This window comes from Colossoma macropomum, unplaced genomic scaffold, assembly GCF_904425465.1.
Source record: "Colossoma macropomum unplaced genomic scaffold, Colossoma_macropomum, whole genome shotgun sequence".
Lineage (NCBI taxonomy): Eukaryota > Metazoa > Chordata > Actinopteri > Characiformes > Serrasalmidae > Colossoma > Colossoma macropomum.
The window spans coordinates 57,992,780-58,014,666 of NW_023494792.1; the positions used below are offsets into that span (position 1 = coordinate 57,992,780).

At 40.9% G+C, this 21,887-nt stretch overlaps 1 protein-coding gene across 1 annotated transcript in view; it reads right to left on the reverse strand.

Annotated features, from left to right (window-relative positions):
* Positions 1-15,150: 15,150 nt before the first annotated feature.
* Positions 15,151-21,887, reverse strand: part of plxna4 (plexin A4) — a 439,320-nt gene continuing 432,583 nt past the window's right edge. Inside the window, exons 31-32 of the mRNA XM_036577672.1 lie at positions 17,261-17,411; positions 15,151-15,383 (exon numbers count right to left, since the gene is read on the reverse strand). Coding sequence (XP_036433565.1) covers positions 15,288-15,383; positions 17,261-17,411 — 247 coding nt within the window. The 3' untranslated portion in view covers positions 15,151-15,287. The remainder of the gene's footprint in view (positions 15,384-17,260; positions 17,412-21,887) is intronic.

A 21,887-nucleotide genomic window follows, 5' to 3' on the forward strand; every position in this document is an offset into this window, starting at 1 on the left:
CAAGGGTTATTTAGTAAAGACAATGGTTCTATACACTCAAAGAAGGATTTTGCATGAATAAAGGGTTCTCGGTGAAATGGTTCCTCAGACTGATGGAGAACGTGCTGTATATGGTTATATAGAAGCTTTTTGTGAATGGCTCTATATAGCAACAAAAAAGTTTATTCTATTACATCGGAAAAAAACCGTTTTTCAGTTTTTGACATATTTTGAAAATGCATGTTACCATTTAGGTTGGGTGCACATTTCATGAAGAATGGACCAAAAGAAATGGGCCAAAATTACTTGGGGGAAAAATTCTGGTTGCATTGACTTACATTAAAAGTAAAGTAGGTTTTTTCCTTCTCCTGTAAAGTCACCATTTTGGAGATACGAGGTTTTCTTCTGACAACAGCGATATATAAGCTTGATATCTTAACAATAGCAGAACCTTTTTTGGTGCCCTATAAAAACATTTCAAAAAGCTTCTCTATAGAACACGTTCTCCATCAATCTGAAGAACCATTTCACCATGCAAAGAACCATTTAAGCATGGTTTTATATAGAACCACTGAAGAACCATCGTTTTATTTTGTTAGCAGGCGTGGAGACCGACAACAGGCCGGAGTTGAAGGTCAGTTCAACGTTAGGTAACGTTAGAAATGAGAAATGACACAAATAATTCATAACATTTAACATTAACGCTAAATTTGGCTATTAGCAATGCATTTACAATGTTTTATTCTTCCTAACCTTCCTTTAAAATAATTTCATTTTCACTGTTTGCTGGCTAACTTCCTGTAACCTTAGTTTTTCTTCTTAGATATACATATTTAGATGCCGCGTTGGGTCCTGCCAGGCACGTCAACGGCGCCGCCATTTTGGGGCGGTCAACATCGCATCTGGACTGCATTCAGATGCAGTTTAGTAAAGGAAAACTCATTTGTAAATCTGAGTTTAAAGCAAGTTTTTATTAAACTTAAACTTGAAACTAAGTTGCAAATAAATCTTAAACTGAAACTTGTTTGCAAAAAGTTGTTTCAGAGCCACTCAGTTCTACCTAATGGAAATTGTTTGCCTTCAGTGTTTTGTGCTTATGATCATTTTAATAGACATCAGCGTCACAAATTAATGACATTCTATTAAAAGACTGATTTACCAATGGAGTGTTTTCACCTAAATGAAGCAAGAGTCTTGTTACAAAAATGTTAATAGGACATTAGAGCCATAATTAATCTTTCAGTACTTTTACTTTCGATACTTAAGTACATTTGAAGGCAAATACTTTTGTACTTTTACTTTTACTGGAGGTCTAAAGGGAGGAACTTCTACTTTTACTGGAGAAATATTTTACCTTGGGTATCTCTACTTTAACCCAAGTACATGATTTGTGTACTTCGTCCACCACTGGTATTGGAACATCTTCATGAACAGTAGAAGGTTGATTCCTATACTGATGAAAGCGTTCTTCATATTGATGGAGAAGGTGTTCTATATGATTCTATATAGAATCTTTCTGGAACGTTTTTTATATAGCACTAACAGGGTTCTTCTATTGTAACAAGCATGATAACGTAACAATAGAAGAACCCCAGTGACAAGAGGGGTACTGCCCCAGTGACAGTTGTTCTGAAAGTGCACCATTTACTAGGAGAGACCAGTCAGTCCAGCCCAAGCGACACTCTATTGGACTGACTGGCCTCCACCAGAACCTCCCTGCAAGTACATGATTGACTTGATATCCCACTTTCCTCCCTCTTTCTGTCTGTATGTGTGTTTGCTGGACCAATTCATGGGACGGAGCCTTGGCGCTGCAGTATACACTGAGTCAGGCACAGATTAGGTAACACACCCTAACAAAACCTGCAGTATTTCATGCTTTTGCTGTCATGTCATTTTCTCCATATTGTTCTGTATCAGCAGATCTCCTTACTGCAACACCTCAAATGATATAATGATGTTTTGAGTTATGTTTCTGTTTTCTTTCTGAATTTGTGTTTTTTCAGCCTTAACAGTACTGGAGCATCTTCGTGAACAGCAGAAGGTTGATTCCTATACTGTCAGCATTTGTGAAAAGGTAAGGTAGTTTTCTAAAAAGCAGTTTTATTTGCGCAGCAGCTCTTTATTCTTTATTCATCAGCTCTTTATTTATTCCTTATTACGAGAAACAGTTTACTGACTTGCCAGTTTATGAGGTACCGTGCACTTCTAATTGACAGTGCACCCTTAATTAGCCATTTTACCAAGTACAGACCATACACACTTAGCAAAAAGTGTTTTATAGAATACCAAAAAAAAGAGTTATTTGGTTTGTAACAATAGTGGAACGCTTTTTGGTGCTACATAGAACCCTTTTCAGAAAGGTTCTGTATAGAACCATCTACATCTCATTATCCATCAATCTCAAGAACCCTTTCATGATGCAAAGAACCTTTTAATCATGCAAAGGTTTCTTTGGGTGTTCATGGTTCTATATAGAACCATCTTCTTTCCTCAAGAACCCTTGAAGAAACCACTGTACTGGTACACACTTTCTGACTGTAGTCCATCCGTTGCTGCCTAGCTTGTTAGTATAAGGAACAGCAGCTTGGCTGGGTTTGCTGGGTTTATACACACCTCAGTGTCACAGCTGGGTCAGAACGGTCCACCAACCAAAAATATCCAGGGAACAGTGGTCCTGTGGTCAGTAAACGACCACTGATTAAGCGCTAGAGGATCATCAGCGTAAATTGTGCGTGGAGAAAGATAGCTAGAGAGAGCTTTAGTGTCTGTATGTCTACAAAGTAGGTGCATCTAAGAGTGGCCAGTAATTGTACACTGTGTAAAAATACCAGCAACACTGCTGTGCCTGATGCAGTTCTACTACCAGCACCAGCACTGTGGTGGTATACCGGTCAGGCATAACATTATGACCACCTCCTTGTTTCTACGCTCATTGTCCATTTTATCAGCTCCATTTACTATATAGGTGCACTTTGTAGTTCTACAGTTACAGACTGTAGTCCATCTGTTTCTCTGCATACTTTGTTAGCCCCCTTTTACCCTGTTTTTCAGTGGTCAGGACCCTCATGGACCCTCACAGAGCAGGTACTATTTGGGTGGTGGGTCATTCTCAGCACTGCAGTAACACTGACGTGTTGGTGGTGTGTTAGTGTGTGTTGTGCTGGTCTGAGTGAATCAGACACAGCAGTGCTGCTGTTGGCTGGATATTTTTGGTTGGTGGACTATTCTCAGTCCAGCAGTCCAGCAGTGACACTGAGGTGTTTACAAACTCCAGCAGCACTGCTGTGTCTGATCCACTCAGCAGTACCTGCCCTGTGAGGGTCCATGGGGGTCCTGACCCCTGAAGAACAGGGTAAAAAGGGGCTAACAAAGTATGCAGAGAAACAGATGGACCACAGTCTGTAATTGTAGAACTACAAAGTGCACCTATATAGTATGGGTCCCATTCATTGAGGACTCGCTCGTGGGCGGCTTCTGACGTTATGTAGTCCTGTTTTTGATATAACAAGCTAAATAGGAAGAGGCCAGGCTCCTCATTAACCAGCTCTGTAACAGGTTGATATGCAACAGACTGGATACTGTGGCGAGAGTGACCTCTGTAGGCGAGGAGGAGAATCTTGGCATGAGACTGGCAGTAATGTGTAGTTTTTAAATGTATGGGTTTTGCTATATGATAAAGAGTTAGTTTTAGTTATTGCTCATCCACTGTCTACTAGAGGACGCCAATCAGTCCAGTAGAGTGTTGGTCTCCACCACAACCTTTCTGTGAATACATGATCCACTTAATCAGCCTTTCCATATTTGGCTGCTTTTCATATTGTTGTCACTTGTTGACACTTACAACTAATGTCACTTTTTCACTGTCCTTCCTCTCTGTGTCTGTATGTGTGTTTGACTGCTTGTATGATGTTAGATCTGCTATGAGTTTGGAACTACAGTAGAGAAATCTACTGTTAAGCAACACTGATTCAGATTGATGGTGATTTAAATTGTATTAACCAGTTGTTTTTCTTTCTCTTTACATGTTTGAACCCAAGCACAGGTATGTCAGAGTTGTATGCTTATATTCTGAATAATGCTAAGATGAACAAATGTCATTGAAAGGAAAACTGAAATATTTATTTATTGGTGAATGGAAATTAATGTGCTGCGTTTCTTTTTGTCTGTTTACTGGCAGCGTGAAATAAAAGCAGGGGAGGCAGAAGGTGAGATGATGTGTTTTATTCATCTGAACGCTACAGATATTTGCTATTTGTATCTCTTCACTGCATCTACAGTTATTTGAATTCAGTTTCTCAAACTGACTTCTCCCAGCCTCAACAGTACTGAAACAACTTCATTAACAGCAGACGGACTGATTCTATCAACATTGGTGACAAGGTAAGCTGTTTTTTCTAAAGCGCACAGTTTTTGTTAATAACAGATGTGCCTTTAGATACACACAGTGGCATGCAGTATGTATACTGACTGTGTACCTACACTCATTGTCCTTTTATCAGATAAATGATCATAGATGTGATAAGCCCCTCTTATATATCGATGCTGCTGGAACAAAACCTTGTATCTCCATTTTTGTTGTTTTTCAGTTTTTGACATAGTTTAAAAATGCCTGTTGCTCTTTACATTGTGTGTAAATTTCATGATGAATGGACCAACTAAAATGGCCAAATATGCTTGGAAAGACGTCTGGTTCCATTGATTTACAGTTAAGGTAAAGTATGTTTTTTCCTTTTCCTGCAAAGTTATCATTTTGGAGGTAAGAGGTTTTGTTCTGACAGCAGCGATTTACAGTTCCATACTGTAGCGGCACAATTTATCAACTGCCTTCCACCCTGTCCATCCACACTGAGTGGTGGACCACTCTTACCACAGCAGTGACAGTGTGGTTGTTGCATGTTTGTGGTTTTGTGTTGGTTTATTATATAAGGGCCAGCAGCGGGTACCACATTAGAAAAAGGCCCAATCCCATTTCTTCTTTTTACCCCTGCCCCTTGCTTTCGAGTGTCACCCCAGCCCCTTGGAACAGAGTTACGGGGTAGTGGTTGAAATCTTGCCCTACGAAATGAGACCCTCAAATAAAAAGAGCATTACTTCATTAACAGCTACTAGCGCTGCTCTGTAGGCGACCCTGCCAGTCTGCAGTGACAGCAGAGGAGGGTAAAGTTCAGCTCCTCACTGCTGGGCTTTAGTTACATTTAGGGCATCATATCTTTTCAAAGAGGGGGACAATTATTTATTATCGCCCACCACTAATTCTTCAGTGATATGAGGCTGAAGTCAGATATTCACCAGCTTCTTGTTCGAATTTTTCCATTCCACCTTAAATGGAGCAGCAGTTACATTCTGGTGCATCAGGTGTCAGAACTGCTGGACTATTTAAGGTGGAATGGGAAAGTTAGCTAGCTAGCTACCAAGACATTAGCATGATATTAGCGATTCTTTATGCTTGTTATGAAGAAAAGGACAATAATACACTGAAACCACATTAAACTAAGATAATACAGTGGTTATTGTAATTTTTTTAAATGGAGAAAATTCTCACATTTGTGGGTTTCTTTGGTCGCTCGCACAGCCGTCTTGCTGTATTTATTTTTTTTCATAACACTCCGTTTGGAGTCTCTGAAAAACCTCCGTTTGGAGGTAACACTTCGCCCTACCCCTCCATCTCAACAAAAATTGGGACACCCTACCCCTAGACGTGAACGCGCAAAACAGAGGCCTAAGGGCTAAGTGGTAGGGGCGAGGGGTGAAATGGGATTGGGCCTTAGACTACCTTTATAAAGGGTTTATGAATGGTGTCTTAAACACTATAATTATGAATAAGCAGTTATAACACATTAGTAAAAAGGGAGCTGTTATATCTGATGAATATGAATATGTGATGAAGCTGACAGCTTTAATGCCGACTGATGGAGAAGCAAAGTAAGATCAGTAAACATCAAAATCTTAACAGTATAAATGAATGTGGGTTCTCTATTAGGCAAACAACTGGTCACTGTTACCCTTTTTATTTATGTTGTAACTGCTTAGTAATGATTTTGATGTGTTTATGGCCTAATTTTTAAACATTAATAAACTATTAATAATATATTCAAAACCCTTAATAAGGGTAGTTTTATGCTAAAGTGGTACCCAGCAGTGTTTTAAATACCTAAATGTTACTACTGGGTTGAGAATAATCTTCCCACCAAAAATATCCAGCCAGCAGTGGTCCTGTGCTCTGAGACTGAGCAGTAGTGAAGGGCCAGAGAATGACCAACAGAAAGTGAGCAGGGACAAAGATGAGCTGTATATCTGTATCGGCGTAGTGGCTGTGTCTAATAGCAAGTCACTAAACAACATATAACTATTATAACTAGTGAACACAACATTCTTTAAATATTAGTTTGGGAACAGTGCTGTGAAGATTAGCTTTCAACCAGCAAATCTCATAGACGAAGTCTATGAATGCAGCGTCCTACTGTGCTGGTGACAACCCGGCCTGTGATGTACAGGGCAACAGGATGCAGGAGAGGAGCACTAAGTAGGTACAATATTTTCATTCTGTCTATCATAGTAAATCACATGGGGAAAATTCACTTTATTCAGAGGTCAATCACACAGGAAGACAGAGCAGATGGTGGTGATTGACGTTGCTTATTTCAGACTTTTACTTGTTGTGCCTAGGTCAGCCACAAGAGGGCGACAAATAATCAAGATTGAGTGCTTGTACATGTACTCAATAATATGATCATAATCAGATTTCTTCAGATGTCTGGTTATTCACATGATCATGTAAACACCATACTCCGATCTAGAAATCTGATCAAGAAATCCGATGAAGAGAGCTGGATTTTAGCTCAGTAATCAGATTTTTCAGTGCATGTAAACTCTTACTCCGATTTGTCGGATTTCTGAGTCTGCGCATGCGCGAGAACAGATGGTGGATGGATATTCTTCATCTTCTAGATCATGTAAGTTCATATTTTCAGGTAAAGTGGCGTAATGTTTAAAAAAAAGCCGCGGCATGAAGTTTGAGTTTTACATTATGTTTACGTCACGTCTTCTTCTGTGAGTTTATTGGCTGGTTGCAAAGCAGAAATCTGATTACTGTCTGACTCATGTAGACCTGGAGCTTCCCATTATCTGATTACTCAAGTGCATGTAAACGTGTTGATCGGATTACTGACAAAATCTGATTTTCTGCAGTTGTTGGATTGAGTGCATCTAAACGCACTCACTGATTACTAAGTCAGTGCACAGATGTGTTCATATCCAGCTGTGATGCTATATCTGAGGTTGGCTGTGTGTGTTCTCAGGCATCTCCCAGGGAGGCACATTAATAGTACATCTTTGAAAAACCCTGCAGATCTTCAGGCATCGAAAATAAGACACTAACATGGTCTGTAATCCATATGTTAGTGTTCCTCAGTGCTGGTCCTGATGAAGCCCTGCAGTGCACAAGTTACTGTTCCCCCTGCACCTACACGTCCAGTTCAGCTGATTAATCTCATTAATTGATCAGCTGAGTCTCATTCAGGTGTGTTAGTTGAAGGGAAATCACTACAATGTGTAGGACAGGGCTGCTCCAGAACCAGCACTGAGAAACACTGAGCTACACCCTCTCCTACCTTCCCTACAGTCCCTTCTTCCACCACCTACTTCTGACGTTAGAGTCTTTGTGGAAAATGACAAAAGGAGAATTCACTTTGTTCACAGGTCATTCACACAGAAAGACAGAGCAGGTTGTGGTCATTGGCGTTGCTCATTTCAGATTTTTACTTGTTGTGCCTCGTTCAGCCACAAGAGGGCGACAAATAATCAATATTGATAACTGAGTCTGTGCACAGATGTGTTCAGACACAGTTGTGGTCCTGTATCTAAGGTTGGCTGTATGTAAGCCCCCCAGCATTGGGCTGTGGAGTATTGGAACTGCATTCTCTGGAGCAGCAGTTCTCAAACTTTTAGTCTGAGGCTTTGTTTGTAAATGGTAAGCACCACTGCGCTCGTCAGTTTCTTCTAACGAACACAGACCACTGCTTTACAAGAACCCTGTATTTCCTGCCTTTCCCCTTTTCTGTATTTTAATATTTTATACTAACATTAAAACTTTATTCTCTGTTCATTTTGCTCTTTTGTCATTTTGATTGCTGTCTGGTGTCGATCAGAGGAGGATGGGTTCCCCTTTCGAGTCTTGGTTCCTCTCAACGTTTCTTCCTCTTACTCTTAGGGAGTTTTTCATTGCCACTGTCGCCATTGGTGGCGCTCATGGGGGCTCGGACCCGGATTTTTCTGTAAAGCTGCTTTGCGACAGCACCTGTTGAAAAAAGCTTTCTACAAAAAACTTTGACTTTGTCCATTTTGCTCACTTATGGCTGACCTGCCATTGTGCTGTTCTGAGACATTAAAGATAACTCGTTAACTGGGTGCTGGATGGCCCTGAATTGTGGTTATTTAATTTTAATATTACTTAATCTCTACCAAGTTCTTTTTTTTGAGCAAAGCAGATTTAACAAACTGTTGAAATTAAACATTACTGAGTAGAGATACAACTTCTGAGATTTTTTGGTGGTTCCCTTTGTGCCCCTATGCGACAGCCCCCTGCCCCCCAAGGGGGCCATGGCCGTTAGTTTGAGAACTGCTGCTCTGGAGTGATGGAGCCCCTGGAGTGATGAGCTAGAGAGGCGTCTATGATCCTGAATTAATCATCCAGAATGACTACCTGACCTCACTAATGCTCCTGTGGATGTTCAGTCAAATCCTTACAGCAATGTTCCAACATCTAGTGTAAAGCCTTCACAGAAGAGTAGAGGCTGTTCTCAGCACTGCAGTAACACTGACGTGGTGGTGGTGTGTTAGTGTGTGTTGCGCTGGTCTGAGTGGATCAGACACAGCAGTGCTGCTGGAGTTTTAAAGCACCTCAGTGTCACTGCTGGACTGAGAATAGTCCGCCAACCAAAATATCCAGCCAACAGCGTCCTGTGACCACTGATGAAGGACTAGAGGATGACCAACATAAACCGTGCTGCAGCAGATGAGCTATCGTCTCTGACTTTACATCTACAAGGTGGACTGACAAGGTAGGAGTGTCTAATAGAGTGGACAGTGAGTGGACACAGTCTTTAAAAACTCCAGCAGCACTGCTGTGTCTGATCCACTCGTACCAGCACAACACACACTAACACACCACCACCACGTCAGTGTTACTGCAGTGCTGAGAATGATCCACCACCCAAATAGTACCTGCTCTGTGAGGGTCCATGGGGGTCCTGACCACTGAAGAACTACAAAGTGCACCTATATAGTAAGTGGAGCTGATAAAATGGGCAATGAGTGCAGAAACAAGGAGGTGGTCATAATGTTATACCTGACCAGTGTAAATTTTAAGTGTTTACACTACATCAAACTCTTATAATTTGCAAAAAGCTAAAAACATTTGTTTTTCCATTTTATGGGTCTTTTATTAAATTAAATGATCATATTTAGTACCTTCCTTTGCAGTGAAAAGCTGCCTGAAGTCTGTGACCCACAGACATCACTGAATGCTGGCGACAGTGCTCCAGGCCTGGAATCCAGCCATTTTCAGTGATTGTACCTGAAATGATTGCTCAGTAGGTTTCAGGTTGGGTGAGCAACTTGGCAAGAACATCTCACTTTTTGGTTCTGATAAAGTTACTGTTGATTTAGTTTGTTTCGGACCATTATCTTACTCAAACTGAAGCTCCGCAGGCCAAGTTGTGCGGCATTTGGTTGGATCTGAGCAGTTAAGATGCTCCTGTACATTTCAGTATTAGTTCAGTATTATTTCCCCAGACGTCTCTCTAATGTTAGTTATTGGCAATTCCAGCTACATACGACAGTAGCTGCCAGTCTGATGGCTAACATGCGTCCTGTGCAGCATTGCTGAGTCCATAGAGAGGAGCTAAGCTATCACTCCTACAAATGAGGGTGCAGCTAGTTGTGCTCTTGTGGACTCCTGACCACAGATGGGCGTGGCATTTGCAAACTTTAACTTAGCATTTCTCTTCTTAAGCCTTATCATCTCGTGGTGAATCCTGTGAGAGTTTTCTGTTCTTTATGGCAGACTTGGACACCCCATATGGAAAACAAAATACTCCAAATATTTTTGTCAAATATATTTTTAAATGACCTTATTTATATTTGTTATTATATTATTTAATTGTATGTAGTTTTACCAGAACTTACAGGTATAACTAAATACACATGAACTGAATGAACTGAATGTTTTGCATTTTGCATTGCATGGTTGCATCAACCATGTCTGTATGCAGTAAGACACTCACACAATGTATTTCATATAAACAAGATATCAAATCATAACTGCATTTTTAAAAAGGTATCCAAACAGTAAAGTGCATTAAACAGGATTTTGGCTATTTCTTTTTTGATAAATACTTTTTTTTGTATGGTACATTTCTATGTGTAATATTTCCCTATATATTTTAAAATAAATGTATTTTAAAATACATTTGATTAATATGTTCTCAAACTTTAGTCTGAGGCCCCCTTTGTAGATACTAAGCACCACTGCGTTCGTCAGTTTCTTCTAACGAAGAAAGACCACAGTTTTACCAGAACCATGTCCATTTTTCAAGCTTTCTCTGCAGCTGTGGCTGACCGGGCATGCTGCTGTTCTGTAACATAAATTATATTAATTAAATAATTAATTAATTAATTAATATAAACTTGTGCTGGATGGCTGTGAATTGTGATTATTCAATTTTAATATTGTTTAATAACCTCTACCAAGTACCTTTTTTGGCCAAAGCAGATTTAATAAACTGTACCTTAGTACCCCTATGCAACAACCCCCCCCCCACACACACACCCACACCACCCGCTGCATTTGTGTTAGTCATGTCCCATCAGTACCTGGCCTGGCTAATGCTTCTGTGGATGTGCAGTCAAACCCTCACAGCAGTATTCCAACATCTAGTGCTTGTTTATTGGTTATTTCAGTAACTTCCGAAAGACCTTTTAGTGTTTGGAATGTAGTTCTGGACTGCAATGCATTTGAATTGTATTTCAAATATATAAAAGTATATGTCCATATATTTTTTCCGTATGGGACATTTATGCAGGGATAGTGTTCGTGATGCGTTTAGTTATTTCTTCCACTGCTGTGGTCATTCATGTTCTGCTGGGTTGTTTGTTAGTGCTAAGCTCCTTGTTTTTTGTTGACAATATTTTGACTATGGCTCGAATTTTTCAGCTTCATCATAGCCTGATTTACTGGTATCAGACACATCCTCTGGAATCTAACTAGAATGCAACAACCTAGAAATGAACTCTAGACATTTTGTCAGCTTCTTGTGGATAAACTAATGATGCAACAACACTCAATTGGCTAAGCAAGAATGGAGAAGCTGAACTGTCCTATTACTTTTGGTTCTGTGAAATGCAGAGAGACTATGAGACTGAAGGGCTTGTAATCCTGGTTACTTGGTTCATTTGATAAGAGTGTAAATACCCTCAGATTGACATGTTATAAATCCAAATTATAAAACCACAAAAAGGGCCCCGCTCCATTCTTTGTGCATGTTTATCGCTGACAGTTGGCAGGTTTGGCCCATTTCTCCCTTATTTGCATACGCATACATACACACCGTTCTCCATTCTCACATGCATTTAGTTGGCACAACCAAAAAAAGCATCTCATACACGAAGGCACATATTTTTCATAATAAAGTTTATTCTATATTACAAATAGTATTTTGTCCTTGACTGCAAAATAGGAATGCATTATATTTACATACACAGGTATACAATTAATTATAACAAAGTTAGAGAAGCTTGCCTTTCTGCCCGTCTCTCTCTCTCTCTCTCTCTCTCTCTCTCCTCTTCTTCCTATTAGCATAATTCTCTTTATCTCTCATCAGATCTGGAAATAGTAAAAGTCTTTTCTAACGGGTCTCTGAAACACCGGCTATAACACTGAGCTAGAAGGACATTTTTAGTTCTTACAAAACGTTAAAGGTGGAAGCTTTATCAGGTCTTTTACAGACAGAAGGGTCAGACCTGCCGACGCGTGGCAGTGCATGGAAGATGGATAGAAAACAGAACACAGGGGTAGAGTCATGGAGGCATCCGAGGGCGGTCACTTTCTTCAACAAACACAATCTGATACTACCAAAGACTCGTTTTACTACCAATTTGTTCAACCAGATATCGGAAGTAATTCATTTGAAGCGTCTGCTGGCTCAGGTATACATTCTTAAGGGTCAGCATGGTCAGTTACAGAACAAGTTTCACGATTTTCACAACATTCATGTTTTTTTGTACGTCAAATTTGAAAAAAATGGGCACGACATTTTTGACCAGTTTGTCAGAAATGGGTGATTTTTCCTCAGGAGGTCAAGACCTGGCAAATCTGTAAGCGTCAGAGTGTGAGATCTACCTCATGAGACCCCCTGTGTTTTTGAGTGCCGGACACTCGAGAGCTCAAAATAGTCAAGACATTAAAGAAATAAAAAAAATGAGCAAATTAAGCAGAGAAACGAAACGAAAACTGCCATCTCACTACCTCTCTAGACAACTTTCAGCTGATATCTGGATCTATGTATTTACACTCATGTGATGCTTTATTGTAACAATAAGCCAAAAAAAAAAAGTCCATAAAAAAATAGAAATCAAAAAAGCAAATCAAAGGTCAGTACAATAGTCCTCGTCAAGAAATCGTCAGGTCAGATGGGGTCTAAAGAAAAGAAACAAACGCAAATCAACCGAACAAACTCGGACACAACTGATGGACGCTTTAGAGAATCTCTGCTTGTGTTGGTTTTCATGGTCTAGTACTGCTATAGTAAAAAGGTATTGTGCATTTGTTCAACATGAACATGAATGAAAGCGGTCAACTGCAGCTTGACAACTCATCAGAAGAGAATCTACCTGAGGGACTGCGACATTTCTGCATGAGGGATGGATGCCGACGTAACAACTATCCATGATCGTCTAAAAGAAGTGTTTTGTTTTTTTATTTATTTAGAAATTCCTAGTAGTATTAGATAAATAGCTTTGCAAGGCAGTTCCATTTCATAACATCCAAATAGGTCAACATGCAAGGGTATATACTATATTTGTTTAAGGTATCAATTTAAATCTCGTCTTATTATTATTTAACACTTTCACGAAACATGAGAATGACCGTTGAACGGGTGAGCGGGATAAAGGTTCCACCTTAACAGAAGTTGCAGCTTTTAGATGACAGTCCACTTTTTCCGTCTTGTTCTTCCAAGCAAAAGAAAGAAAAGAACACATCCACATCATCATTTAGCAAGGCTTATTTTTCTCTATTTTCCTTTTTTTTTCTTTTTTACGAAGTTTAAATTGAAGTACATGCGCTTAAAAAGCCAATAAAGTACCCAAGGTGGACCACGGCTGGTCTCCCCGCACATTCAAATCACCACATTGGAGCACTCTGTCAAGGCAAAAGAAAGGTCAAAGGAAGGACAACAGGGCAGCTCGATGGTCTCTGTCCCTTTGTCGAGGTTACAGCCGGCAGTCGTGAGTCGCTGCATGGCCGAGGTTGTTATCCGGGGCCCCTAAAAGCTTTAAGACTCGCCCCAGACGACAACCGCAACCACGCCGAGGACCTAGAAGCGTCGGGACGTGTTGAGAAACGGCCAAGCCATGAGAACGCCTCAAAACGGACTGTACACTTAAGCAGGAGCGAGCCCTTACTCTCAGGGTCAGGGTTTCCTCACAGGGACTCCACCGTGTGCAAAGAAAAACTTCAGTCTCATCCAGGAGGGTGACTAGAGGCTCTGTGCTGCTAGAAGGATCAAATGGCAGACGGCAGACAGACCTTTGGTTGCGCGCCCTTCGTTCTGCCAGGTCAAACAGTAGGCATCTTTTTCTCTTTCAGTCTGGAATCTGGATGGCGGGTTCTTTTTTCGTCAGCCTTTAATATCTCCTTGTTGTTTGCGCCTGTCTGTTTATTTAAATCAAGCTCCTTTGGTTTCTCTGCTGACCAATTTTATGCGGATCTTTCTAGTCTTCCAGAGTGTTTTGTGTAATTGCAGACTGTGGCAGTGAACGACTATGACTGCATTCTCTGTCTCTTATCTCTCTCTCTCTCTCTCTCTCTCATACACATACACTTTGATCATGTCCTCCTAGAGCAAGAATCCAATCTTCTATAAGTGACTAGCTCTAGTCCAGGTTAGAAATCTGAGGCAGCTACAGAATATGTGCTTTTTTTTTTTTTTGTAACTAACAGGAGAATGACCTTCTTCCTCACTCAGAAAGCCCTCCGAGAGGGCCAGGCTTGCGGAGAGTGAGGCGATGAAGGTCTCTGCGTGCTGCGGACTGCAGGTTTGTGTACGTGTGTGTATGTGTGCTTACGCTGGAGGCGCTCAAACCTTGGCTTTTCTTCTGCTCGTCATGGTAAGAGATGGTTCAGTTCGGTAATGTGCTGAAGCTGGACGAATGCTAGAATGTTCTCAGGAGAATGGCAGGAACGCCAGAAAGTTACACTCAAAAGTTTCACAGTCATTTAGGTCCCGGACGAGTCAGGAGAGGCCGAAAGCGCCACCCTTCTCGCACCGTGAACCTTAGTGGTTTAAACACGCATCGCCCCCAGTTTCCAAACGCCAGCAGAGAGAGACATTCGCAGTGTGACTGTTCTTTCTCAACGCACTCAGATATGTAGAACATAGGGACCTCTGTCTTGTAAACTCTACACAAATCTTCTTGGGTTTCAAGTTTTTGTTTTGTTTTTTTGTTTGTTTTTTTCTCCGTGACCCATCTGGTCTGCAGTCCTGCTAACCGTGCAGTACCAACAGCATATTCTCTCTGTGTTTTGGTACTACAATTGACTGGACTCTACAGTAGCGTCATACACTACCCTAGTCATAAAAGTCAGAACAAAATCGACACCCAACATTGTGGTTTGAAACACTTTGCTTAACAGCTATATTTTGAAGGCAACATAAATGTAACAGTTTTTTTTTTTTGTTCTTTTTCATTTCTTTTCAAGGGGAAGAAGGATAGAGGACGCCAGCGAGGCGGAGGTGGAGTTTTGCAGGCAGCCACCTCTCTCCTCCAGGGGCCAGGAGCCAATCCCCCTCCCCTCCCATTGCATCATGGGTAATGTAGTAGTCTCCAGCTCCATGGCTCCTTCTCTACTCTTCTAGGAAGCAGAGCTAATGCGATGCAGGTTCTTGGTTGTGTTTTGTTTTTTTTCTCGGGAAGATAAAAGGAAGTGGGCTGCGAAAACAGAAGAGATGAGATAGATGGACAGGTATTCGCTCAGGCACGGCTCGGTTTCTGACGGATCTCCCAGTGCGCTCTGGGAGACGTGGTCCTCAGCTCTCCAGGCTCATGAAGGCGACCACCTGTTCCAGCTTCAAGGCCAGTCTCTGTTTCCTGGCAGCGTCATCCTGCTCCAGCGCGCACACAATCTGCCGGAGGGAGGGAAAGGGCACGTCAGTCATGCAACGACAAACCGCATCACTCTGTTCCTCCAATTACATCAGGGCTGTTCAGCTCCCGGTATAGGTATATTTTAATCTAGTGACCTTGCATACATTCAGTTCAGAAGCAGTTGAGCTGCTTCAGCCATACAGCGAAATCCCCAGTGTTGGATTAACACCTGTGGTGTAGAACTAACACCTACAGTGTTCATTTAAGTTCAGCTGGACGCAAATGAGCACTGCAAGAGCTAATTCAACACGGGGGATTTCGCTGTGCATGTAGTAGAAAGGTTGCATGAACAGCCTGAATAGCTTAGAATTAAGAATAGAATACTATGCATAGGTCAGTTTCTAAACACTTGCATTCACTAGGCCTGCGTTATATGGGTCATATACTTTTCTTGTTATTCTTAGCTAGTTTGTTGTAATGTACTGTGCACAAAAGGGGCCAAATAAATATAAAGTAGTATTAGCACTGATATTCATTGCTCTCATTCACAGTTGTTCTAATATACTGTGCTAAACAGAGACCATACAAATATAGCATTAATATTAGGGCTGTCAACTGATTCAAATAATTGTGATTGATCAGAGCATTTTGTCTTATTGTCTCAAATTTTGACCCTGTAGAGAGATTCTTTTTCATTTAATAAGCAGACCACTTTGTTAAAGCTATACAGCCACTTTGCTGTTGCTTTTGTTAGTTTGTTGCTCGTTGATTTTTCCGTAGGTCTCCGACAGGCACTGTCCAGCATAGTCTGCTGAATTACGGATATCTCTGCGTTAGCTGTGTGTTTGCTTGTAAATGATGGCTTGATGATAAACTAATTCTTGGCTAGGCAGTAGCTGGTTTTGTAAAGAGAGCCATCAGTGGAACTTTGGTCCCACTTTATATTAAGTGTCTTTAATAACTGTGTGGTTACATGTGAACAATATATGCAACAGCAGTGTAACTACTGATGATTTAGTCACTGTTACAGATGGAATGCAGAAGTACACCTTATGTAATTACACATGTGTATCAACTTCAGTTTTGCCTCATGTAATTACATGAGTGTATCTTCCTGATACATTACAGATCAGAAGTCTTTTCCAGCAGTAAAAGGAAATATGTTTTACATAACATGAAGTTTATACATGTGTAATTACATAGGCTGTACTTCTGTAATCCATCAGTAACACTGGCTAAGTCATCAGTAGTTATATTGTTATTGCATATGTTATTCACTTGTAACTACACAGTTATTAGAGACATTTAATATAAAGTGGGACCGGAACTTTCTATTTAAAAGCTGCATTTGCATGAGGGGGGTGTGGTTGCAGAAACATACAGCATGCAAAGAGCTGGGCTTTAGGTTGGAACTATGGATGGTTCGAAGGGTCAAACTAGGAAAAGGCATTAATGCTATGAAGAAAATTAACACTTTTACTGTACGTCAGGCTACATAACACCTACAGCCATTCGTGAGAACTGACCATTTCTAAACACTTATTCCACTTATTATAGGCATTTCACCCCATGACCCAACCCAACGTCAGTGTCCCCTGACCTAAGTGTTATGTAAACTTGACATCAAAGTTGACAAAAGCACTTTGACAGAGAATGTCTATTAAAACGAACCTTTATAAATCCTTATGTAGGTTTATGTCAGTTGCCATGACAAGCTTATATAGGTGTCTACTGTAAAAGTCTTGGCAGTAAAAATGAGTGTCGTCAATCATTTATCACGTTATGAATGTGTTAATTTTGACACCCCTAATTAAAATACTATATTTATGCATGTCTTATTTGCTTAGTACACAACAGCCTGCTAGGATGGATTTGAATTCTCTGCAGTTTGTCTCTACACCATATGGTTTTGTACCTCCTCTGCATATTTTCCCACGTAGGAGTAGATCTCGCTGAGGGAGCTCATGGTGTTGAACTCGTTCATGTGCATACGGGACTGCTCGGCCAGGTAAGCGTTCATATCCTGGTCGCTGATGGCAGGCATCTTACTGATGTCGGAGTAGTATCTGTGAGAACACAAACGCAGTTATTGATTAGATCGTACAGGCCAAGGCAGAAAGGTGACTCCTCCTGTACATTCACTTTAGCAATCAATTCAAAGTAACAGCTCACTTTGTTGGGCTGTGCTTTAGGGCCAAAGCCTTTCAGGGAGCCACAGGGACTTTGACTGACAGCTGTCTTGACCCCTAGAATCAATCTTATGTTTGCTCTCACTGACTGCACGGCTTCAGCAGGCAGCGAGAGGCAGCGACTGTTAATGAGCTGATGCCCTTGAAAAGCTGCAGTGGAGGCATCAGCAAAACCTGTAGGACGTCGAAAATACCTAAACTGGGCTTAATGCAGGCGTAAACACGTTCGCATACGCGCACACAGCCTTCTGTCTTCAGGAGGCTCAGAGCAATCAGTCACTGTCAGCAGCAGCTGCAGTGTCACCGCCGACTCTTTAATTAAGGCAGGACATTTACATTTTTAATTCCTGCGCTGAGCCAACTTGTGGACACCACACTGCGTGTGTACGTGGGTTTGTTTTAGAGTCAGGGCACGCCGGACCCCAGTGACCACCTTGAGTGTCAGGTGTGATGCTGCAGTGCGTCGTGGGGCTATCAGCAGTGTGGGCCGAAAGAGTGTTCAACATGAGAATAAGACAGAGAGAGACAGAGAGTGCACAGAACTGATAGCACTCTATACCGCAAGCAGACAAGATACAATACATTCCATGCGTTATTGTATTGCACTAGGGCTCCAGAATCGCATGTGGCTCTTTTACTGCCCTGTTGTGGCTCCACAGCAGAAGTAGATTTCTAGGTAAAAATAAAATAATCCTCCTTTACAGTAAAATAAAGCTCTGCTGATCGTTCAACACAGTTTAACAATAAATGGTCTTAAACACTGGAGTTAATGTAGCCTACAACTGTTAATTCTATCTGTCTATCTATCTAATTCAACTTTTGACCCTGACGGTTGGCGCACAGACTGTTACTAGTCACATAGCAACGCAGACAACAGTCTCGCCTAGCTAGCAGCTAACGAAAGGCAAAGAGAGAGATTTAAGACGAACATTAATAATTCAGAGACTAATGGGCTTATTTGCATTTATAATCACTCCAGCTGGTTTCCTGATATGTTTAATCTGCAACGAGAAACTGACAAAAAATTAAAAAATAGCGAAGCTGAAGTCAGCGTCTTGTTCGAATTGTCCCGTTCCACCTTAAATGGGGCTGCAGTTACATTCTGGCGCCTAGGGCACCATTTAAGGTGGAACGGGAGAATTCAAACGAGAAGCTGGTGAATGAGAAGCGACTTCAGCCTTGCAAAAAGTCAAACATTGGCAAACATTTTACATGAAACTGTTCTACTTGTGGAAAAGTTTCCTGCTGGAGATGCAGGAAAAGCAGCTATAGCTGAGCTAAAGCTTAAAGCAGAGCAAAGTAAGTCTGTGTTTTCTTTTATATTATATTTTTTAGTCATGCAAAACCAAACAAAATCACTATTCAGATATTTTTTTATGTTTCATTAATGGAGATGGCGAAAGTAAACAGTACTGTGCAAAAGTCAGAGACCACCCTTTCATTTGTTTAATGTTTAGTCATAACAGCCATTCAACATAATTCGTACATTTTTAGCGTTAAGAAATAAGCATAACATTTATATTTAACTTTCTGTGTAAAACTCAAAAACGAAACATATTTTTTTCAGTATTTTGTTTGTCCACCATTTGCCTTGATTACAGCTTCCATTCTTTTCTTTAGATATATTTTTCCACACCTCTGAAGTTCAGTCTTACAAGTTGGTTGCACTTTCACGATCCACAGAATCCCAAACACTTTCAGTGATGCTGAGGTCTGGACTCTGGGGTGGTCAGTCCATTGTTCAGCTTCTTTGTTTGATGTGTCCGTCTCCTTTTCTCAGTGAGGTTCTTCTTGACAGCTACACATCCTTTCAGACCCACAGCGCTGAGTCGTCTTCTCACAGTGGAAGGATGGACAGAAACACCTGTGGATGTTTTCAGATCTGAAGCAGCTTGATTTTCTCCTCTCTCTCAGAGATGAAAGCTTTAAGTGCTGTTTATCTGACGGGGACAGTTTTGCTGGTCTAGCATGTCTTGCACAGTTGTTAGGAGCCTCAGTTTGACTTTCCCCTTGCACATATAAGTGAATTATCTAATCTCCTCAGACATATCGGCTGAAAAATGAATGATTTATGCTTGATGGCGGCTGTTTTGACAGGAAATCGAATAAAACAGGGTCTGACTTTTGCACAGTCCTGTGTATTTCTTTTGATTTTTAGCAAGACTATAATGTGACAGTTCTGTTTGTAAGCGTCTTACATTGCAAACACCATTTATGAAGACATGAGAACATCAAAGCATGTGATATGTTCCTTTCTCTGACCTCCTCTCCCTGTTTTTTTTAGGTTAAGCGTGTGTTTATGGGCTTGGCTCTCATCTGGAAGCTTGACTGACAAATGGTGACAGAAGGAAAGGCACTGTCTCTTTGCATCAATCACAAATTGTACAGAGATTTTACTACAGGATATCCATGCAAGACCTTTATCATAATAGAAACTCACAGTGCTCCACTTTCACTCTAAGGCAAACTTAAGCTGTATATTCAGCTTTAGTTATTTTTCTGTACAGAGACGGAGAATAAACACGATTACCGACTCTGCACAGTTATTAATACTTCTGTTTATCCAATTTAAACCTAAACCCTGAGTCTGAACTGTTTTCCAAGTCTCAAAAATGTGCTACCATCCATTTAAATAAATATTTAATATCGTCCTAATTAAAGTTAATTAAAGTGTTTTAATTTTCATGCCATATTAAGGCAAAATATGTGCTCTAATATGCCTCTGCAGATTGCCAAACTGCTGTGATACAGATATATAACTGTAATTGCACTGCTTTTTAAACAATCCCTCATATCTCTGATGTGGTAACGTTACAGGAGAGGGAAAAAGCGTTCTTACGCATATATAATTTCATTTCAAGCAGTTCTGGGCCATTAATATTGGTCAGTTCATCATGAAATGTTCACACAACGTAAACGTCACTCATTTTATGGCAAAAGGATGTTAAATCCAAGACATTTGCCACCAGCTTCTCAAACCAGCCGCTGTCTGTCTCTGCTATAGCTGAACAAAAGGACTGACTTGAGCTTGTATGGGTCACAGCTACTTCTCCATTGTTGTCCACTGGCTTGAGTCGCGCTCATGTTTTTTGTGCCAGAGGCAAGACTGGTTCGGCATTGCCAAACAATCATCCTCCATACTGAGGCAATCAAAGCAGCCGTTTATCTGCCGCTGCCAGAATTACAGCTACAAGCCTTCCTATGAAATACGCGTGAAGCGTGCTATTGATTTCAGTTAAAAACAAACAAACAAACAGGCTATTTATTCCTAACTCCCATTGTGGAGGGGGCTTCATTCATTGAGGCCACAAATAAAAATAAACAAAGAAATCTGTAAATAATTTAAAAAGCACTTTAGCAACCCCCAGTGGACGTTCCTTTTGGAAAGCGCAGAGAAACATGGTCAGTGGTACCTGCGTGCAATGAGATCATGCAGCATTATGAACAATGCGCCCAGCTCACCATTCAGATACGACCCTCCCTCCTTATTTTACAATTGCGGAAAAAATTTCCCAGGGCAAAAGCAGCCAGAACAAACGCTTCACAGCGTCTCGCAAACCTCCATCTTTTATTAAACACTGCCCCCACCAAACAAACATAATAAAAGTCTCATTTTAACAAATTACCGAGCACTCAAGCTCGCTCTCTTGGGTTGCGGCTGTCTCACCACTGCATGCTGTGTGTATTAAGGCCAACGCAACATCATCCATTTTCACAGTTTTTCATTTGGGTAGAAACCCACAGTCCATTTTTCTCCCAACTTTACCTCTCCCGGCAACCGTCCTGTATGTCAGACGCGCCCCCTCGTTCTACTGTAGTACATTACGTACGGCGGTCTCTGACAGCTACCATTTACTGCAATTAAAGCACTTGAATTATAAGAATCCAATCACTCTTCGAGTGCTATTAGCCTGATGAGGGATAGCGTGTTAGCACATCATTACTCTTCTGAAGCACCCCCCCGCCCCAACCTCCACCCCCCACCCCAACACACACAGTCTTTATGTGAGTATTCCATTTAACCCCTTACCCTGTAGGCTTATTATCCAGTTATTAATCTTAACGCTTACTATTCAGTAACTGTTATGAAACTATTATGTGAGTTATGTAGTTATGAGAGTGAGGAATTGAAGGGCTTTTTTTGGAAAATGCAGTTCAAGGAGTCAAGATGTTAGTACAGCTAAATACTGCTATGCTTACACCTAAATCAAACTCAACCCCAGTAATTAAAATGAGATTAGTGGTTCATGTAAATGCTGCATTCTTTAAATCCCAAAATATGTGGCCTTATTGCACTAATAGAGACTAAAACACAGTATAGACACATAACAACGCTTTGTATGTCCTATATGC